At 43.3% G+C, this 23,126-nt stretch overlaps 1 protein-coding gene across 1 annotated transcript in view; it reads right to left on the bottom strand.

Annotated features, from left to right (window-relative positions):
• The window catches only part of PHLPP1 (PH domain and leucine rich repeat protein phosphatase 1), a 105,612-nt gene that overhangs the window by 24,538 nt on the left and 57,948 nt on the right, over positions 1-23,126 (bottom strand). Inside the window, exons 4-11 of the mRNA XM_040431509.1 lie at positions 21,477-21,643; positions 13,913-14,059; positions 13,536-13,766; positions 8,252-8,454; positions 7,279-7,339; positions 4,701-4,796; positions 3,182-3,337; positions 268-468 (exon numbers count right to left, since the gene is read on the bottom strand). Coding sequence (XP_040287443.1) covers positions 268-468; positions 3,182-3,337; positions 4,701-4,796; positions 7,279-7,339; positions 8,252-8,454; positions 13,536-13,766; positions 13,913-14,059; positions 21,477-21,643 — 1,262 coding nt within the window. The remainder of the gene's footprint in view (positions 1-267; positions 469-3,181; positions 3,338-4,700; positions 4,797-7,278; positions 7,340-8,251; positions 8,455-13,535; positions 13,767-13,912; positions 14,060-21,476; positions 21,644-23,126) is intronic.

Here is a 23,126-nt window from a genome sequence, read left to right as displayed (position 1 = left end):
GAAGGAGTCTACACTTGTCTAAAATCCCTAATCACGTTTCAAAGCTCTTCAACGGGTTGGACATTGACTTACAGGGGGTAGCTACTTTTGGTGCCCTTCGAGCGACCATTTTTTGGAGGACAGCTACTTGGCATACTTTCCCCCCCCACCATGACAGCACTGCCTGTAAGACTCCGAAACAAGCTGAAAGCCTCCAGCAAGGAGAAAAACAGTACACAGTAACCACCCTCACAGAAAGCTACGGTATATTTTACTAGTGGGACATACCTTGCTGGAAAGGTCTGTAGATGATTGAAGGCCATGTGCAGGATCTTCAGGTGGGGATGTCCCGTTAACAGAGGCACACATTTATCAGTAAGGTTATTATTGGTCACATATAACTCTTGCAGTGAGCTCTGGGATTCCTCAGAAAAACAAGCAGCAGGAAGCACTTCAAGATTGTTGGCCGAAGCATTCAGGCATCGTAAACTGTTCAAGGAGCATAAAAATGTTGTATGTTAAGGACAGAACTTTGAGTCGAGGAAGAGCCATATTTAAAGACCTGATACAACAAAAACAGCTAGAAACAGTTGAGCTACTATCACGAGTAATTGTAGAAAACCCATCAGTGTACCCAGTTACCTACTGGGTAGTAGTGAGAAGGTACGCGCGCCACAGAACTTTAGACATGCAACTACTGCAATTGAGAAATGCCCTGGCAATATGAGAAAGCGATTCAGCTAAGCATGAGTTAAAGATGTAAAGCAATTATTTTTCAGCAGGACTTCTCTACAGCTTGTTGGAACTTGCTGTATACAAGAATAATCACGTGGGGCTCTGAACAGCTAAGTCAATGAGTGCACTGAAAGAAGAAATCTAGGCTGGCCAGTTTGCACAAGCAAGTTCTGGAGTTTTCCAAAAGAGGAGGACTAGTGCCAAGCAATTATGGATGCCTGCTGCTATCGTGAAGGGGGGTAAGCTAGGTAAAGCCAGGTTGTATGTCTCTCAATGGTGTGTACAGGGTCTGAACGGCACACAGGAACATCTAATTATCAAATCCACAAAGTAACACTGAACATTTAATTGCCTCAAGCAGGGTAAAGGAACAGAGTGTCCTGGAGGCTTAAAATGTGAGTGTGTGCCAATTAGTTACTAGGTTAAAAAAAACTAAAGAATAAAAAGCCCAGACGTCCCCAAAGCCAATAATTAAACATATAAGAGCACTTCAAGATAAATTAATTCCTTGTTAAAAACTTATTTTGCAGACAGTAGCACAAGAGCATAAAGTAAAGGTCTGGCCAAATTCTAGGACAGTGTATGTGAATGCTGGAACTTCAGTGCACAGAGGAAAAGTGAGTAAGAGGTTTTATTAAACCATCTGCACTGACAACCTGTGAGCACTGAGTCCTCCATTTTTATCTGTGCTTAAAGGGGTTATCCAAAACGAAGACAGAACTCCCAGTGTGGCCAACCTGCAGTGGAAATCCTATTTACCAGGTCCTTGCTGCTGGGGTTCGGTGCCTAACTCTCCCAGGATGACTCTTCCGCTCCCTGCTGCGCTGAGATCAACATCTTAAATGGGGGAAGGGGGACATGTGACTGCTGCAGCCAATCCCAGGCCATGTGACCAGTTGTCGTGACACAAGGGGAGCATGTCGCCATTGCAGCCTGTGATTGGCTGCAGCGGTCAGGTTTCCCACAGGTGACTGCTATTGATCTCAGCGCGGCAGGGATAGCCACAGCTGATCCAGAAGCGCTAAACACTGAACCTGGTGGCGGGGACCAGCCAAGTATGATCTCCATCTCAGGTCGACCACTCCGGCAGGTCTGTGTTACTCTTGGATAACCTCTTTCATTTTATCTGTTCCTGGCTATCAATCAATATAGCCATTGTAACACAGCACATCAACTGCTATTCAGGATATGGAAGCTGACAATGATCGCTAAGCCATTCATTGGCTGAGGGAAGTTCCTGCCACAGAGCAGTGATTTCCTGTGCGTCCAGTGGGAACAAGAAGTAAAGTCCCAAGAGGTACTGTGAAGCTCTGGAACAGGAGCGGTGGGGGATTGGTAAGGTATGACTTATTTTACTACTTTAAACCTAGCATGTAAAAAAAATGTAATATTAAAACTGCTGGACAACCCCTTTAAGCATATCTGATACTCCCTTGCAACTGTGCAAATTATCATCATTTTTTTCCCCACACATCTTCTAGTCAGACTTTATAACCCTGAAAAAGTGGAAGAAAAGGATACCACACAGATAAAGGGTCCCTTCATACGTCCGTAGTGCATTGCTGATCCGCAATACACCCGGCCGGCACCCCCATAGAAATGCCTATTCTTGTCCGCAATAGGACATGCTCTATTTTTTTCCGGAGCTGCGGACCGGAAGATCGGGGCCATGCTCCGGAAATGCGGATGCGGAGACCACATAGTGTGCTCTCCGCATCCATTCAGTCCCCATAGAGAATGAATGGGTCCGTACCCGTTCCGCACAATTGCAGACGTGTGAATGGAGCCTAAGGTAAAAGAAACTGACAAATGGTAGGACAACACAGCAGCACTTCTGTGCACTGCGGCATAACGGCTTATGGATGTCCTTATTGTGGTGATGGCGACACTGAGTCAGACTTATTACTCTGCCCAGTGGAAAAAGCTATCAAGTTCTAACCCTGTCTGCTAATAATAAATGTATAGTTAAGATAACAATTATACTAGGAATGAATGGAGGCATTGACTGATATAATCAGACTGCCGGCATACCCTAGCAGCGCCTGACAAGGACAAGCAAAGCAGCATAGATCACATGCTTCTCTAGTCATTAGGTTCACAGAAGGAAAAAAAAAAAAAAAGTCTACGGCAATGATAGGAGTTAAAGATCACCTGATCCCATTTCCTCCAGAAAACACAATGAGGCAGGGCGATACAGAAGCCTACACAAGCTTATACAGCAGGAATGCTCAACCTGCGGCCCTCCAGCTGTTGTGAAACTACAACTCCCACAATTCCCTGCTGTAGGCTGTTTGGGCATGCTGGGAGTTGTAGTTTTGGAACAGCTGGAGGACCGCAGGTTGAGCATGCCTGTTATACAGGCCACATGACCTGGGGCAGGTAGTTTGCCGAATATCACGTAAATGACTGCACATAATATTTATATATTAATGATGTATACTATTTGTACATCTCTAGGGTTTGTTACCTGTCTGACTTCAACAGTAAGTTGACTGGGAGCTCAAGGAGCTGATTATGCTGCACATCCAGTACCTCAAGTTGGGTGCGTTCAATACACTCAGGAAGACGATTCAGTCTATTATACCCGGCAAGCAACTTCCGCAGACCTTTAGCACAGAATAATCTACAAAAAAAACAAAAACAAAAGTTCAACAACAGAGTAATAAAACGACTTATTCCAGTACGACTGCATTGTTACCAGTCACGAAAAATAGCAAAATCACGGGTGCACAGGTAAGAGGATATAACCTCATGCAACAGAATTAGTGAAAGGAGGCAGATCCAGCTGTAGGAGCGCTCCTAAGCACAAATCACTTCTTCCAGCAACATCAGGAGATTCACATCAAGACTGTTCAATCTAGCATATAGCGTAGTGAGCTTATTCTACACATAGCCTTCCAGGATTCACGTTAGAACATACAATGTCTTCAAAAAGGTTTTCCAAGAATTAAAGGTGGTTATGTGAAAATGTTATCTTGATGACCTATGCTCAGGATAAGTCATCAACATGAGGTCATCATCCCGCTGAAGCCCTCCATGAGAGCCCAGGTCTCTCCCTAGGCCATGGCCTTTGTGTCGAACAGTCCCATTCATGTGAATAGAACTGAGGTGCAATATCGAGCACAGTGGTTATACAATATATGGCCTTGTGATTGGTATAGTGTGAAGAAGCAGCCACGCACTACAGCCCCCTAAGACAGCTGATCAAGGGGGTGCTGGGAGTCAGACACCCCCCATCCCTAAGGATAGGTCATCGATATTCAATAAACGCTGTTAATTCACCCAGTGTTGCAACATAGCACCTACTGCATCTGCGCAGTACTAGTCCAATCAAAATTATAAGGATCCCTGATGGGCAGAATATGACCATGAACAGGTTTCCATGGATTCGAGCCAAGACCAGTTAAAAGACAATGGACACCAGCATTCATTTTTCATTCACTGCATTCAAAGTCTATAAAAGAAAAAGTGGAGCAGGCAGCAGCTTCCACCACTGGCAGTGTTATGGACTTTAAATGGAGCGGCAGTGCACATGCATGACCACCACTCCTATCCACCATCGTAAGGCTAATAGGGTACCCTGTTCTGCTCATGTTGGATCTAGCATGATCCTGACTGGAATGTCCCTTCAAGAATAGTTCAAAAATGTATTTGTTTTTGCCCATTTTAAAATTCTAATTTCTTAGGGTGCCCAAATAAATATAGGCAGACCCGAGAGTGGTGGCTTTTTTTTTATCTAGGTATAGCCATTCCCCCTGCAAAAATTGAGTTCAGTCAGTCTGAAAAGGAGGAACTCAACTGGCAGATACCAGTTGGGACAATCTTGGAAAATCGAAAGGAGACCAAATGCAGCAAAAAAAAAAAAAACACATGACTTGAACGTGACAAATAAACTCTCCCTTACAACATACCCATGAAGATTTACACCTAAGCCTGGAAAACAGCAAGAACAAAAGACTTATTAACCAAGACACAAAACCACTCACCGGGCAGGAAGCGCAGTCAGGTGATTGTGACCGACATCCAGGACCTCAAGGTTTTTGCTCTCACAAACCCAATCAGGTAGGCAATCCAGGCAATTCCTGTGGAAAACAGTAAAGAACTGTGACTACACCTTAATGGCGAATGTGAACAGAACTGCAAGCATTCCTCTCCCAAAGGTCAGTGCTAAAACTAGCAAAACTGCTGATCCATGGGAAGGTTTGAAAGTATCGGAGGGGAATCTGGGACTCATCGCATTGCACTGATCAACCAGAGGACAGTACAACTCCCTTTACTGCACTGACCATGCCTTCTCTGGAACAGTGGACATGTGTCTTGGGCTCATCTCCAGCAATTTGTATGTTTTTTAAGCTAATGTAGCAACGAACAGTTTTTGATACAGGCAGAATCTGGACCCTAGCTGTGTATGCACATAATGTTTTAAAGGGGTTTTCTGAGACTTTTGCAAATAGTATCGGACCCGTGGAGGTCCGATACCCGGGACCCCCGCTGATCAGTTGTTTGAATAGGCACCGGCGCTCCTATAAGTGCTGTGGTCTTCTCGCAGCTTACCAAGCACAGCGCTGTACATTGGATAGTGGCAGTGCTTGGTATCACAGCTCAGCCCCATTGACTTGAATGTGGCTGAGCTGTGCCTAGGCCATGTGACCGATGTACATGATGTCACTGGTCTAAGGAAAAGCTGAAAAAAGGCTTAAAGGAGCGCCGGTGCCTTCTCAAACAACTGACCGGCAGGGGTCCCGATGTCGGACCCTAACCGATCAGATAATGATGACCGATCCAGAGGATAGGTAATCAGTTAAAAAATCTCTGAAAACGACTTTAAAGGGCTAATGACAAGCTCCCTTTAAAAACTGGTTGTTCCAGACGTCTCCTGGTCATACTCCATATTAGTTGGTGTGGGTAAACAAAGCCACCATGTCACCACATTTCTTCTGCAATAGGCTCCAGCTATTGTTTGGTATTTCAGCATGAAAGTAGTCCCAAAAATTACCTAGCCCATTTAGAAGAGAGAACTCTAGGATCATTCCAATCATGTTACACAGTTATTGAGTATGTCAATTATAAGACAAGTGTAGTAAATCCATACAAATATTCCTACGCAAGGAAACCAGTTTGCTAAGTGGCTCTTGGCCTTTATACACATTTTCTTCTTGTTCCAAGCTAAAGATTAACTTACAGTAAGCAAATTCCTTGAAAAAGAAATCAAACATACTTCTCCACTGATGCAGCCTAGCTCTAATCTTACATAATGCACTTAACCTGACTTTTGCTGCTGACGAGGCAAAATTTACCGGTAACCAACTGTTAAAAGGGAAATTTCCATTTCATAAAGTGGCATATCCCTAGTATTGGTGAGAAGCTCACTGATCCTGAGAACACAGTGGCCACAGTGCTGATCAGTGCTCTGCTCCAGTCACTGTCTATCACTGCGCAGCAGCGCTCTCGCCTGTGCAGAGATCTGCAGTCAGCCCCATTCAATTTAATGGTGTTGTGTTGCAGTTTCACTGCACAGCTGCTCTGCTGAATCAGAGGTGTGGTCTTTGCAATCGAAGGGCTGGTGGGAGTCCAAGAGTTTGGACCCCCACCAACCATAAAGTGATGGCGTATCCTAGAAATATGCTATCCTTTTATGAGATGAAGACCACAAACTGATAAACAGCATGTAAACCCTCAAAATTATGCCAATAAGCTAACCAAGTCATATCGACACACAAGTCTCGGCACTTTCCATAGCCATTAGCAATGAACAGGAATGTTATTCAGTACTTTTTATATACTTCATAATGTTTTCACTTTTAGCTACAAGTTACAGCAGTAACACTTGAAACAGATAAGTGGTTGTAGTCCAGTGACTTTTAATCATTACTTAAAGGGGTTACATACACACATATTGATGACCTATCGTCAGGACAGGTAATCAATATCCGACACCCGGTACCCCCTGCCGATCAGCTGTTGGCAGAGGAGGCGGTGCTTCCTGTTCGATACAATGCCCGTCGTCTCGGAAGTTTCGGTGGTACAGTGTAATGACAAGTACTGTCAATTCAAGTGAATGGGGCGAGCACGTGTCATTACACTACACTACGGTGAAGACACGCAGTGTAATGAAGAGGAGGCAGCACTCGCATGAAGCTCGGTGTCCTCTTTAAACAGCTGATCAGCGGGGGTGTCAGATAGGACCTTAACATGTATTGCCTGCACAACTCCTTAAGGCCTCATGCACACAGCAATTTCGTGCATTGTGGACCGCAATTTGCGGTCCCCAATGCACGGGCAACATCTGAGTGGCGGCCAGGACTGATCGAGACCCATTCAACTTGAATGGGTCTGTGATCTGTGCGCACCGTAAAAAAAAAATAGAACATGAATGGGTCCGCATCCGTCCTGCGGGGAGCACATGGTCGGTGCCCGCATATTGTGGACCCGCTGTTTGTGGGCCGCAATACGGCCACGGCCGGGCAAGAGCCGTGTGCATAAGCCCTTATTAAAAGACTGATTTTATCTTGAAGAAGAAGCTTGACTTTCATTACATGTACTGATTATTTCAGGTCGTCTTACCTGGAAACATCCATGAATGATAGGTTACAAGGGTCCGGATAAACATCTAGATGGGCAAGTGCTAGAAAAACGCAAAGGAATATGATGAGAAAGTATATTCTTGAAAGAAACTGAAATACGAAAGCACCTATATCTCTATATATATGATAGATCGATATCTCTATATATCTATCTATCATTTTTTTTTAAAGCCAGTCCCTAAAGATGGTGTTAAGGCTACTTTCACACTGGCGTTTCTGGGTCCGCTTGCGAGATCCGTTTCAGGGCTCTCACAAGCGGCCCAAAACGGATCAGTCCAGCCCCAATGCATTCTGAATGAAAAGGTTCCGCTCAGAATGCATCAGTTTGCCTCCGTTCCACCTCTATTCCGCTCTGGAGGCTCCGCATCGTCAGGCGGACACCAAAACGCTGCAAGCTGCGTTTTGGTGTCCGCCTGACGATGCGGAGCCAAACGGATCCGTCCTGACTTACAATGTAAGTCAATGGGGACGGATCAGTTTTCACTGACACAATATGGTGCAATTGAAAACGGATCCGCCTCCCATTGACTTTCTATGCAAGTCAAAACGGATCTGTTAGCATTATCAGAAAAAAAAAAAAAGTTGAGACCTGCACCCATCTCCAAAATGGGTCCCCTGAAGCGAAGGATAGCGCACCGCGCACACGCGGTCACCCGCCATCCACCACTATGGGAGTTCTAAAAATTTCCTGCTGTCCCATAGAGGTGAATGGAGGGGTGGCCATGCATGGGCAGTGCACTTCTATGGGACTCCCGAAAATAGCCAAGCGCGCTCATTCACTATTTTTGGAACTCCCTTAGAAGTGAATGGAGGGCACCAATTCATGCGCTGTGCTCTCTTCTTCATTTTGGGGGGCCTGTACTGGAGATAGGTGCTGGTCCTAGAGGTGAGACCCGCAACTATCTGACTTTGAGACAACCATGTAAAATCATTGGGATAATTATATTGCTTACCATTAGATGACGTGTATAGAGCCTTCAGATAATAACCACTCATTTTAAGGGAGGTCAAATGGTTTCTCTCACAGTGCAGCACTTCTAGGTTGCTTAGAGAAGTCACATCAAGATCGGTCATCTTGTTATCTCGAATATCCAGCTGTGTCACATGAAGCACAAAGTCGATTTCATCTATTGACAAGCCTTTGATCTTATTCAACCTAACCACAAAGAAATAAAAAAAGAAATAAAATAAAAAGTCAAATTGGAAAATGGTAATCTGGGTAATGTAGTACCACACAACTGAACGGCCATGTTTTCTGGCTTAGCTGGTTATGCAGAGTGGGTGTCATGGACCCCTACAGCTGGCGAGAGTCTCATCCTCAGAACTCCAATGAGTCTGATATTTTCATTTTCTAGGAGAACAGCAATGGACTAGGCTGGCATAAGGAACTTATCCAATACTGTGAAAGGTTAATCGCAGTACAGTAAAAAAAAATATCATAAAACACTGTTCACATTTGTGAGCAATGCCGTCAGCGTTGCAGACAAGGATGGCACAACAAGTAGCACTATTCACTGCGGGGACGTGACAGGTGCTGTTGGCATCTGTTGTACCATGGATCCTACAAAATGTCATGGCTGATGTTATAAATGAAAACCACAACATAGGTGTGAAGAGGGCCTTTCTTTCTAATACACTAGGTTTCAATTTGTGAGTTTCAAGAGCTCCCCTTGCTGTCACTGAATGAAAACATTCCATGTTCCATGCACCGGATGGAACTACTTAATATAAATAGGGGGAGATTTATCAAAACTGGTGTAAAGGAAAACTGGCTTAGCTGCCCAGAGCTTCTTTGGAAAATGAAAGGTGAAATCTGATTGGTTGCTATAGGTAACTAACCAATTTTTCCTTTACACCAGCTTTGATAAATCTCTCCCGTCACGCTCAGATACAGACCTTAGTAACCGAATCTGAACAATCTTTTGTAATGAATGGTGCACAGTTAGTTGGACATGACTGCGATAAGTTGTCAGCAAAAATGTCCCATTGACCGGCAGCAAGCAGGGATCTCAAAATGGTTTGGAATTGAAACACACGGTGTATTGGAAAGCTGTATAATTTGTGGTTTTATTCATACAATGAAAATACTGTCATTGTAAAATGGGGAAAAGGAGCCTTAAAGTAGCACTCCCACCAAAATTTCCATTCTCTAACCTGTTAGAAAGGTACATGATATAACCAGTAGGGAATGTAATTTTCTTACCAGTGACTGTATTTGTGAGTTATAACCTCCCTTCTGATCCTCAGCTGTGTCATGTGACCAGCAGGCTGACTCTCCAAATAACACAGCATCTTATGTGTGGACAGGAAGTCTGTTTCTCTATGTATTATTCCTCATAGGAATGAATTGAGAAGTAACTGACTTCCTGTCCCAGTTGGAGATAAGAGTGTTGGTCACATGACACAGCTGAGGATCAGAAGGGAGGTTATACCTTACAACTACAGTCACAGAATAAATATTTGTGTGGGAGTGCTTCTTTAATTTATCCAAACCAAGCAGAATGAAGGCTGTCATAATAATAAAAAAAATCACTCTTGGAAACTGAAATTTATACCATCTACTATTTACCACGAATAGCTTCCAAGGTTTTATATTAGCAATCTGGTATTTGATCAGAAGCCAGGGATTAGCTAGAAAGGCTGGCACAATCACCCAACACAGACAGTCCAATGCCAATGGAGACAAAAACGCAAATGCTGGCACTCTCGATGACCAAAAGTAAAAGACGGCTAGGAACGTAAAATACTCCGAGTCCACATAGGATGACTTTGGAGAACGGTGCTGGCTGGGGGCGGGGGAATCAAGTCTAAACCAACTCAAACACTAAAAGCAGAAATAGCAAATGAAGCGCTGAACTAATGAGTTCACATTTTGTGTGCCGCTGATAGCATTACAAATTATGCACAGCTATAACCAGAGGAAACATTGCTGTCTGTGTATCTGAGAATAGCAGACAATTTAATTTCCCTCGAGTCACATATACCATGCAACACTGCAAGTGCTAGTGCCGATGAAAAAGCTCATCCAGGAGAGGAAGATTACAGCCTCTGTGCTATGTGCAGACTGGAAGAAATGCCACTAAAACTGGTCTTTCAAGTCTAGTTTGGGCAAAAACAATTCAGAGAAGAGTAAGGGGAAAATATCCCCCCCCCCCTTCATGAAGTTTTTCAAGAAAGAATTACAGTATCTAGAACTGAATAAGAAAATAAAAATTTTGGGAAAATTTATCAAAATTGGTGCAAATGAAAACTGGCTTAGTTGCCCATAGCAACCAATCAGATTGATCTTTTCATTTTCCAAAGGAGCTCTGAAAAATGTAAGGTGGAATCTGATTAATTGCTATGGGCAACCAAGTCACTTTTTCTTTGCACCAGTTTTGTTAAATCTCTCCCATTCTATTCTCACACTGCAAATTCAGATGAAATTTGAAAGATTTTAGAGCAGCGGGATTTTTGAACCCCAGAGCATTTTTTGTAATTATAACGTACTAGTAGCAGCAACAAGAGATCCAGGCCGCTTGTTCCCGATAACTGGCCCATATAAACGAGCAGCCGAGCATACGCTCATTTGTTGGCTGATGAGCTCCTTTTAACTGGAGGAAAGATGCCCGATTATCGGCAGCACATCTCCCTGTGTAATCAGGTAGCAATCATTTCTTCCACATTCACTTTGTATTGTAAATGAGCTCTAACGGATGTGTTATCCTCCATCGGCACTGGCTCTGCATGAACATCGAGCAGTGTAAGGCCTTATTCACACCGTCAGTGATTGTGAGCCTCAACCAGGTGCTGGTCTAAACACAGAACAGGTGTAAGGGCTGTATTAGACCTGTAGATAGTCGGCCAGATCATCGCTAACAAACATTCGTAGGAACACTCGTTAGCGATTATCTGCCGCTGTAAAAGCACCACCGATTAACGGATCACGGTCGGCTGCCGACAAACAATGATTTTGTATGGGGGCGACAGATGGCAGTGATTTCGCCTCCCCATACTGTGGAGGAGATCGCTGCATGCATTAGCAGCGGTCTCCTCCGCTAACGAGGAGGCGAGAAATGCTGATCTGCAGGTCTAAGGCCTCTTTCACACGGGCGTCCCGGATTTGTTCCGGATGCGTCGCATGTGCATTGAGGGAAAACTGCGCAAGAAGGCACGCAATTGCAGTCAGTTTTGACTGCGATTGCATTCCGATGTTCAGTTTTTTCCGTGTGAGTGCAATGCATTTTGCACGCGCGTGAGAAAAAAACTGAATGTGGTACCCAGACCCGAACCTGGACTTCTTCACTGAAGTTCGGTGTTCTATTCATTTTATTATTTTCCCTTATAACATTGTTATAATGAAAAATAATAGCATTCTTAATACAGAATGCTTACTAAATTGTGGATTGAGGGGTTAAAAAATAAAAAAAATTAACTCACCTTATCCACTTGTTCGCGCAGCTGGCATAGACTTCTTTCTTCTTCTTTTAGGACCTTTGATGACGTAATCTGAGCATGGTGAGGTCAGCGCAGGTCCTGCTGAATGAAGATAGAAATCTTCTATCCTCGGTCAGCAGGACCCTGCGCTGACATCACCGCGCTCAACACGTGGTGAGCGCAATTAAGTCATCAAAGGTCCTTTTGCAGGTCCTGAAAGAAGAAGCAAGAAGACGATGCCAGCTGCGCAATCAATTGGATAAGGTGAGTTAATTTTTTTTATTTTGTAACCCCTCAATCCACATTACACTAAGCATTCTGTATTAAGAATGCTATCATTTTCCCTTATAACCATGTTATAAGAGAAAATAATACAGTGAATATACTTTAATGGGGTCCGGGGTTGCTTTCATCCCTATCATCTCCTAGCAACCATGCATGAAAATCGCACTGCATCCGCACTTGCTTGCGGATGCTTGCTATTTTCATGCAGACCCATTCCTTTCTATGGGGCCTGCGTTGCGTGAAAAATGGGTCCGGATTCAGTGCGGGTGCAATGCGATCACCTCACGCATTGCACCCGCATGAAATTCTCGCCCGTGTAAAAGGGGCCTAACAGTCCTAAATCTGTCCATTCTATCTCACCTCTGTGTAGCTTCCAGTCCTGGCTCACAAATCACTGATCAAGGCCTTATACAGCCTTTAGGCAGCATAACTGGTCACAGATTCTCTAAGAACATTTGGAGAGATTTGTGAAATTGTATAAAGCCTGTATTACACTGCTGATTTTAGGGCAGATAATCAGATAAGCACTCTTTAGCGATCATCTGGCAGTGTAATACTGCCGCCAATTGCCCGATGAAAGAACAAACGCTCGATCATCGGGCAATCCAAATCTTTTGACATGTTAAAAAATTTATCGTTTGCAGGCGGCAGATGGTGCTGTCTAATAATGATGTGCCGCTGGCAAACCACTATACAGTATGGCGGACGAGCGATGGTATAGTGATCGCTCCTCCCCACGCTGCGAAGGAGATCAATGCATATAATAGCCATGGTCTCCTCAGCTAGCGAGCAGGCAATTGCCAGGAGGGAACGCTTTCTTCCCGACAATTGTCTGCCACATCGAGCTGTGTAATACAGCCTTAACACAAGGGTCAGCAACTGCCAACACACCAGCTGTAGTGAAACTACAATCCCCAGCATGCACGCTCACTCAGCTGTCCTCAAAACATCCATATAAGTTAATAGAGCATGCTGGGAATAGTAACAGAAAAAATGTGTTTGTTGCACATAGCAACCAATTGCAGCACAGCTTTAATTCCATATTCTAGTTTGTGAAATTAAAGCTGGGCTGTGATTGGTTGCTACGGGCAAAAAAAGTTTTTTGTTTTGTTTTTTAAGATCGTTTCATCCCAACTGTGTTATGCCCTGTCTATTACTTGAAGGTGCAGACCACTTGAAGATGGAAACCCTGTAATGCGCCAACCCCACCAGTATCAGCTTTGCCTAATGTGTTCCCTTAATCCAAAATGGCTCAACCAATCTGCTTCTACTATAAAAAAGGAATCTGCACCAGTTTTATGCTGCCCTATCTTAGGAGGTGCCATTTTGATAAACTGTGAAATCAAAGCCATGTTTGCTCCATGACCAACGCACATACTAAATAAAGCAATGGCACTGGCCACTGTTAACAGATATACTGTAGTAACTTCACCGCAAATGAGAAAACCTACAACTGATAAGACAATTCCACAATGTAAAAAAATAAATAAAAAGTAGATCAGGTTTCTTTGAATCAAATTGTACATGTTTCCATACCTCAGATCCACATGTTTGACCTGAGGCATTCTTCTGAGGGACTTCAAATTTAACACACGCAGAGAATTTCCTGGCATGCACAGTTTATCCATGGCAGCCATCTTCTCCAACACCTCAGGGATTTCGGTGAACTCGTTGAAGGAGAGACCCAAGTAGCTGAGCTGACTCAAGCTTCCCAGTTCAGTAGGCAGCGTTTGGAGGTAGTTACCATCCAGAAGAAAGGTTTGCAGGCTTTAAAAAAAAAAAGCATCAAAGTGGACTGGTCATTACAATTATCCGTATAAGCTGGTTCTAGGCTACAAGGAGCTAGATAAAGTACACTGGCCATTACATTTCTGGAAAGAAATAGTACATATAGGTATTCTACCATTACTTACTTTTTCATCTCTCTCACTGCTGGAGGTATGGCCCGAAGACCATTGCAGGAAAGGTTTAGTTCCATCAGAGTGGGGATGTCACAAACAGCCAGAGGAAAGTCTCCTAAATTATTGTTGGAAAGATTGAGGCTCTTTAACTTTGAAAACCTGTAAGCAAACAAAATAAAAAGCAACCCGTTTATTGCCTTCCTCATATATATAAGGAGAAATGAAAGTTAAAGATAAATTAGATGCCAATAAAAAAATAATCCATCACTCGTTCAAGCTACTGGGTCATACCATCTCATACCTGCAAGGTTGTGTCTATATGTCCTAGTGGGAGAAGTTTGTAATAGGTCAAAGAAAAGAAAATTGAAAATGTGATACCAATATCTGGGCTATAGCATCAGCCAAAAAATCCACCAAACAGGATTCGGCTGAATTTGGGGCAGGCAACTTCATTGGAAAACAAAGTTTCATATTCTCTATATTACAAAATTCTGAGTTAATAGAGGGGGAACCCCGTGTTCAGGATCCTTAACTTCTGGTCTAAGACTAGTTAGGCCCCTTTCACACGGGTGAGAATTCCGTGCGGGTGCAATGCGTGAGGTGAACGCATTGCACCCGCACTGAATCAGGACCCATTCACTCAAATGGGGCTGTGCACATGAGCGGTGATTTTCACGCATCAGTTCTGCGTTGCGTGAAAATCGCAGCATGTTCTATATTCTGCGTTTTTCACCAGGGCTGTGGAGTCGGTAGATAAATGTTCCGACTCAGACTCAGACTCCTCAGTTTTATGTACTTCCGACTCAGACTCCTCTGTATTAATATGTGAATGTATTTTATACATTCCTTGAGGGAAAGAAACGCAACCTACCACAGGACTACTGGCTGGGAAGCCAACAGTCTACTGTATTGCACAGTTTAAGCAAAAGACAAACACAATGAAAACAAAGGAGGATCCAGGAAGGGGCATTTATTCTAAAACATGATTTTCCTAGGAGAATCCCATAGTCATGTTTAAAGTTTAAGCTAACAATCGGAGTTTACAAGTTTTTATAGCCTTAGCTAAATGACAGCAGTTTTTCCAATGGTTTACAGCTTCAGTCTTGAACTATTGGCCCTCCATTCCCTTCACTTATACAAGTGTCTCACTCTCTAGTCCTGCAAAAAACATTTATTTAATCCCTTATCAGTGAGAGGCTAGGTTACACATGGACGCTGCGTTCCCTGTAAAAGCAGAACACAACACTATGGAAAGTATAAGTATTGCAGCTCCTAATTGTGCGTTGCGTGCCATATAGTGAAGCACATGAAAAGCATGCTTCTTCACGGTCACTTAACGTGTTCGTTTTGCGGTTACGTGAGGCACTGCATGCATTGGTCTTTATTCTTACAGTAGAGAAGTCATTAATTATAACTTTTTGTGAATTGGGACATTTAAACTTTATTTTTATTTTTTTATTCCAATCTAAATTTAGTAGGAGTCGGAGTCGGTGCATTGTTTGCCGACTCCAGGTACCCAAAATTTCCCCCGACTCCTCGACTCCAACTCCACAGCCCTGTTTTTCACGCAACGCAGGCCCCATAGAAATGAATAGATATGCATGAAAATCGCAAGCATCCGCAAGCAAGTGCGGATGCGGTGCAATTTTCATGCATGGTTGCTAGGAGATGACAGGGATGAAAGCAACCCCGGACCCCATTTAAGTGTATTCCCTGTATTATTTTCCATTATAACATGATTATAAGGGAAAATAATAGCATTCTTAATACAAAATGCTTACTAAAATGTAGATTAAGGGGTTAAAAAATAAAGATACTTACCTGTTCCGATTGATCGCACAGCCGGCCTCCTCCTCTTGCTTCTTCTTTCAGGACCTGCAAAAGGACCTTTGGTGATGTAATCATGGTGAGCGCGGTGATGTCAGCGCAGGTCCTGCTAAATGAAGATCAAATCTTCTATACTCGGTCAGCAGGACCTGCGCTGACGCCACTGCGCTCACCACGTGGTGAGCGCGATTAAGTCACCAAAAGGTCCTTTTGCAGGTCCTGAAAGAAGAAGAAAGAAGACGATGCCGGCTGCGCGATCAATCGGAACAGGCAAGTTAATTTTTTTTTCTTTTTTAACCCCTCAATCTTCATTTTAGTAAGCATTCTGTATTAAGAATGCTATTATTTTCCTTTATAATCATGTTAGAACACCCATCCCAAACACGCACTTCAGTGAAGAAGTCCGGGTTAACAGTCAGTTTTTTATCACGCGCGTGCAAAACGCATTGCACCACCGCAATAAAAACTGAACATCGGAACGCAATCAAAACTGACTGCAATTGCGTACCTACTCGCACAATTTTCCCACGATGCACCCGCATCCTATCCAGGCCTCACACACGACGCCCGTGTGAAAGGGGCCTAAAAGTTTCCCTGGCTGTGGAGAGACTTGTCCTGTCCAGTACGGCAGACACAATGTACTGATTTAAATGGGCACTCTGTAATGCTTACTTCCCCCTGTGGTGGTGCTGCAGGGAAATTGACCACTTTCTTTAAACTACCCCTGTAATGCCAGTAATCTAAGTGCAATAACTAAACCCCAGCAATTCCACTGACCTGACAATTAAACTGGTCATACTACCAGCAATTATGGTTTCTAGCAGCAAGGATAGACTTAAAGGGGTTGTGCAGCCTGTACATATTGACCTATCCTCAGAATAGGTCATCAACATCTGATGGGTGGGGGTTCGACTCCCGACACCTCCACCAATCAGCCGTTTGAAGAGAAGGTGGCACTTGTATGAGCACCGTTTCCTCTTTAAGATCACACTGTGCGTTTTTTCCCCCGCTTGCAGCGGTGGTGCAGTGTAATTACAAGTGCTCGTCCCATTCAAGTGAAAGGAACAAGCACTTGCAATTACACTGCACCTCTGAGACTACATGCAGTGTAATCTTGAAGAGGAATTAGCGCTCACTCGAGCTCCGGCACCACCACTGCAGCCTCTGACACTGGAACTTGCTCCTGAATGGAGCTCAAACACAGTTCTGTTCCAAGTATAGTGGCCATGTTAGGTTACTGCAGCTTTGTGCCTATTGAAGTGAATGGGAGCTGAGCTGCACTTTGATGGAGCGGTGCTTCCTGTTCCATTCAAAGTGCTAGTACCAGCACTGGTGGCTGCTGGGATCAGTTGATCAAGGGGGTGCAAGGTGTCAAGCCCCCTCTGATCGGATATTGATGGGTCATCAATATCAGGGGCCTGGAAAACCCTTTTAACTCAGCCTTTTGATGGAACAAAAGGTCCCTTTTAATATTTGGAACATCGTTATAACAAGGTATACAATACTTCATGCTATTTTTTTGTAATAAAAGAATGTACAAGCTCATATTGAACATTTACAGGACAACCTCTTGACATTGCTGGAACTGATATTCGTTTAAGGTCCAATCATCGGTAGAAATCGGTCAGCTTGGCATGCTCGACAGAAACGACGAGGTACGTCTCAGTGCTTAGAAGCCGCGTCTGAAGACTTCGGCACACAGATGAAGTAAATGGGCTTTACTTCAGCGATTATGAGAACATCAAGACAATCCAAGAGGAAGCAAATGAAAAGACGGCGGATAAGACCCTCTTTAGCTGCGTGTGTAGCCAGCTCATTCGCTGTTGCCTAACAACTAGAAGGAATAGTAAAGAGAAGGGGGCTAAGGAGGAAGGCGGTGTCTGGAAGCCACATGAGCACAATGAAGGGAGCGCTGACATTTCATGAAAGGGTTCTTTGTCACTATCCGATGGATGGATGGAAGGAAGCGGCCTTTCAAAGAACAAGTTTATTTCAAACCGCTCATGATTTAGCCTAGAACACTGGACGGAAAGAGCAAATTGCTTAATATACAGAGCCATCTATGGAAAATCTGTTCTAGACAAAACCGGCTAAGGAGCAGAAAGTGATCTCCGCCAGTTTCTTTAAAGGGATAGTTCCATCAATTTCAATTTTATTTTTTTTATCACATAATAACCATGTGTGAAAATTCAATGTAATTTTTTATATCTTTTACAAAAGATGGGTGCATGGGTTTCTGGATATCATTTTTTAAGGTCACTCCATGTATTCTAGTTCCTGTCCCGACTCTTTCATCTTTGTTTTTTCGATCTGGAGTGATGACAAGTCCAGCTCGGTGCCCCATTTGAGTCTATTGTGCGCCAGATGGTCAAACTGTAATCAGTTGTGTCTGGGTCAAGAAAGTCAAGAGTCTAGACAACTGGTCAAACACAAATGATATACCGTATGTGACTAACAGTGAGGAGGATCTTCCCAATTTCAGAAAACGGGAGGTAGATCCCCATACACACGGTAGAAAGAAGAAAACTGAATTGTAGAAACTGTGCAGCCGCTTGCTCGGATCTTTACAGAAAGCTTTCTCTTTCAGTGACTAAACTTGGTATATAACAAGTCACAAAGTTAACAAAATTTTGCACACTCTCCAAATTTTTGCTTCTAAAACAATAAAAACGTAAAAGCTCATGCACAGCATGTTACAATCTTTGGTGCACAAGATATATTATTAATCATCTGGAAAGGGTCCTCCACTTATTTATGAGATTTATCCAGAGGCAAGTATTTAAATGTGACCTAGATGTGAAATCAAGACAATGCCTGCAAAGTGGTCACCGTTAAATCTAGTGGTCAGGTCATAAAATTGGACATGACAACTAAATCAAAAAGGTGGAGTTAATGGCTTCAATTAGTGATTCAAATGGGGGTCATGAACAAGTAACGGGATGATGAAAGCATCAATTCCGCTATGACTGTATTGTTCTGCCGCTACATCTAAACCACCGTTATTATGAAGCCCCTTATCAGCCAGGGACCTGGGGCTATGGACCTACTGTACCTATTCGGGAATGCTCGCTGGTGCATTGCTCTAAGCTGACTGCGGAGACTTTCTGCTACAAATAGAACACTTTTCCAGAGCACACTGTGAAGGAGAAGTATCATCTCACTTAAAATAGAGGCATATCTGCTGTAGATATAGGACAAGCAATAATTAACAATGCTGCTATCACTTTTGGTCAATCATTAAACATAATTATCACTTTTTTTTACTATTCGTTTCATCATAATTGTTGCTGATCTTTTGTGCATTGACACTGGGCGAAAGTCGTTGCGATTGCTGAGGAACGACTGTAATGCATCAATGATAATGATCGTCACATCTAGACCGGAATTTACAATAAAAATACTATATAAAGCTACCAGAAAAGAGCCCAGGGGGTTATGTAACTATTTTATGGGAGATGGTAAGGTACTCTTAAAGTGACAGCACTTTATCCGGTCGACATCCATTAGCATCAATTTTACTTTCCACAAACTGCCCCCTAGATATATCGGGTCATTAGTCAGTGACAGGATGGTTTGTGGCAAGTTATCCCATTCAAGTAGCTTTCAAGCCGGGTGGATTCAACAGCTTGCGCATAGAAGAAATAAGCGGGATAACCATGGAATGGTTAAAACCCAGCATGCCCGGACAGCCTTTGGCTGTGCAGGCATGCTGGGAGGTGTAGTTATGCAACAGCTGGAGACACACTGGTTGGGGACCACTACTGTACATGCACGGCATTATGCGCACGCAACTGTATGGAGCGGACTGCTGAGGTGAGCCTGCTCCATACACGGTGGGTTCTGGCTGTATAATACAGTAGGCACCCATCCGCAATGACGGGGAATGGTAATCACGCCGAACCCCGTCATTTAACCCCTCAGATCTTATGTTTAAAAGCAATCATGGCATCTGTAAGGTTAGGGATACGACTCCCTCTGCCTTTCGATCAGAGCCTCCGCAGTGAAATGGTGGGGCTCTGATAGTTTACCATGGCCCTGCTGGAGGTTCCCAGGGTTGCCATGGTAAGCTTCCTGCTAAGCTCCGCACGAGGCAATAAAACAAATTAAAAACTATACAAATTTGGTATCAATGTAATTGTATTGATCAACAGAATAAGAACCATAATTAAATGGTGCCACTAAAAAATGCATCGTCCCGCAAAACATAAGCTGGACCTTCCCATGACACTGGATACAGATACTCTCTATACAATGAAACAAACTTAAAAAGGACAATTCAAATCAGAAAGGGTAAAAAAAAATTTTTAACTCCATATGCACACTTTTTTTTGGTCATTTGTTCTTTTCATTTCAGCAGTACTGTGCAATTAAAAATTAAATACTAATCACTGTTCTTCTGTAGCATTTAACAGAAACGATAAGACCTCTTATTAGTTATCAGTTTACTGCTTATGCGAGGTAAAGAGGTTATCTGAAGGGTAATAATCATAAGAGTAGAGGGCACTTTACATGGGCAGAGAATCCGCCAGATATTTGCTAGGAAGGCTCGTTAGCGATTATCTGGCAATGTAAAGGTGCCACCCGATGACCAAGTGAAATGCATGTTCGTCAGGTAACTGAATAGTTTGTGTAGGCACCTAAAACATAGTTTTTAGACCACACGATCTGCTGCCAACACACGCTCTGCTCCCGGCAAACAAGGTTATAGAGAACAACGATAGCATTAGTGATTGCTCCTCCCCATACTGTGGAGGAGATCTCTGCATGTAAAAGTTTCTCTCCTGATAATCGCCTACAAAATTGTCCCGTCAAAAGGGACCTTAGGTGTAGAACTGAGATATCAGAAAAAGAGCTCCATTGTTCTCCTGATAAGCCTAGGTATAGATGTCCATTGGCACTGATTAGTGTAATGTGTGATCTTCTAATTGAGTATTTACGGGGGGCTCGCTCTCTGGTCAGAGTGATGGTCTAGCTGGGAAAATAAGCAACACTATTTGCCGAGCTTAGAATAAATGGACAACCCCTTTAAATCACTCCAAGTTATATTTATTGATAACCTATCCTCAGGATAGGTCATCAATATCAGAGCGGCGGGGGTCCGACACCACCGCCGATCAGCTGTTTCAAGAGGAGGCACGCACCGTGCCAGCGCTGCCTCCTCTTCACTGTTTACCTTCTCGCCGTTGCGTCTGCAGTGGTGAGCAGGTGTAATTACACCCAAGCCATCCAATTGAAATGAATGGGACGGCTTGGGTGTAATTACACCTGCTCACCACTGCAGATGCAACGGAGATAAGGTAAACAGTGAAGAGGAGGCAGCGCTGGCACGGTGCGTGCCTCCTCTTCAAACAGCTGATCTGCGGGGGGTGCCGGGTGTCGGACCTCCGCCGATCTGATATTGATGACCTATCCTGAGGATAGGTCATTAATAAATATAACTTGGACAACCCCTTTAAATTATATCCAGAAAACGATCCACTTTTTTATTTAAAAAAATATTACACAGAATAGTCATATATAGGGTTATAAATATATTTCATGGAAGTGTTCCTTGCAGTTAACCCATGCCACATATAAAAAGATTACTCCTATTTTTGTATCAACTGTGACAACACATAGGGAGCATCCAGAAACTCCAGGTTCTTGGTGGATCCCCACAAATCACACATTTATGTCATACCTCCTGACATGGTATAAATGTGTTTTGATGGAAACCCTGCAAGAGAATAAGGTAACCTACAAGTTTTACCTGTGAAGGTCATCAAGTGTTCCTTCAATGGCAGGGTCAGGATTAAGTCTGAGCGCATTCTGCTTCAGGTTGAGATGTGTAAGATCTTGACTGTAGAAAAGATTCTCAGGGAGGTGCTCCAAGTTGCAACATGACAGGTCTACAGAGCTGATACGCTGAGATGCAATCTGTGGATGAAACACAACAATGTGGTTTAGATCTTCAACTCGGTAACTTTGTGCTTCTAAAATGTCATCTCATCCATCATCGTTTAAGGGGTGGTCTTGCCAGTTTATTAATTTTATTTTTAAATAAAAGTCTGAGAAGAGTGTTGCGTCCAATGTTTCCTTGGCCCCGTCATTCTCTACTTTCTGGTCCCTCTCAACATGCAGGAAATGATTGCTCAGCCAATCACTCCATTAAGTAGGGTTAATTATTTTACAATGTTCAGAACACGTTTGCTAAATATTTTAAATTGCATCTGTCAGCAGATTTGTACCTATATAACTGGATGACCCGTTTAATTTTCACTTGTCAGCTGAATGCATGCGTTCAATCTCATGTTCATATGTTATCGCGTTGCTCAGAAAAATGATGTTTTAATATCTGCAAATGAGCCTCTAGGAGCAATGGGGTCATTGCTGTTACACCTAGGGGCTCAGCGCTCTCTGCATATTGAATGACAGGACCATCGTCATGCCTGGCCCTAACTTCCAAAGGGCATGGCAGTTACAGAGAGAGCAGAGCTTCTAGGAGTAATGGTAATGTCCCTGTTGCTCCTAGAAATTTTTCTAATAATCGTTATAGTGACATTAAATTAGAAGCTATTCTCTGTGCTGCTCATTAGTAGTCCAAAGAATTTTAAGTATTGTGATTCCAATATGAAAGATTATTTCTGTTTTCTACCACAGTCTAATTCCTAACAGGATTTGACAGGAATAACACGTAGTCAACAAAAAAGTGGACCTTGGCCAGAAACTAATCAACCCAGTTATTATTTTCTTATGAACAAACAATTAGCACCGGGGTAAAGGTAAACTGCTTCTACAGCAGTGCCACGTGACGGCATCTCACTGAGAGGAGGTTCACCCAGAAGAACCGCTAAACAAATGTTATTACTGCTCATTTGTGATAATTACAAAACATGGAACCAAGAAGCTGAGAGGCCCAAATATCCTTGAAGAACGCCTTGTAGGTTCTTTGGATTTCTACAATATCTTCTTTGCTTTTATGGTCAAACGATAGATAATGGAAACACAAATCCCACTGCCAAACAAGCAAAAAATAGCACACAGTTCAGCACAGTTGCCGAAAACAAACAGGCTCCATTCACACGTCTGCAATTCTGTTCCGCATTTTGCAGAACGGAATTGCGGACCCATTCATTTCTATGGGGCCACACTATGTGCTGCCCGGATCCGGAAATGCGGATCCGCAATTCCGTTGCCGAAAAAAATAGAACATGTCCTATTCTTGCCCGCCATTGCGGACAAGATTAGACATTTTCTATTATAGTGCCAGCGATGTGAGGTCCGCAAAATGCGGAATGCACACTGCCGGTGTCAGTGTTTTGCAGATCCGCAAAACACATACGGATGTGTGAATGGACCCTTATTGGAAGGAATTTAAACACCACTCATCTATGCCAAACGGATGTAAGGCTAGTTTAGA

The sequence above is a fragment of the Bufo bufo genome, chromosome 5, assembly GCF_905171765.1.
Source record: "Bufo bufo chromosome 5, aBufBuf1.1, whole genome shotgun sequence".
NCBI classification, from domain to species: domain Eukaryota; kingdom Metazoa; phylum Chordata; class Amphibia; order Anura; family Bufonidae; genus Bufo; species Bufo bufo.
The sequence above is the reverse complement of the archived record's forward strand: the minus strand, read 5'-3'. Positions and strand labels throughout refer to the sequence as shown.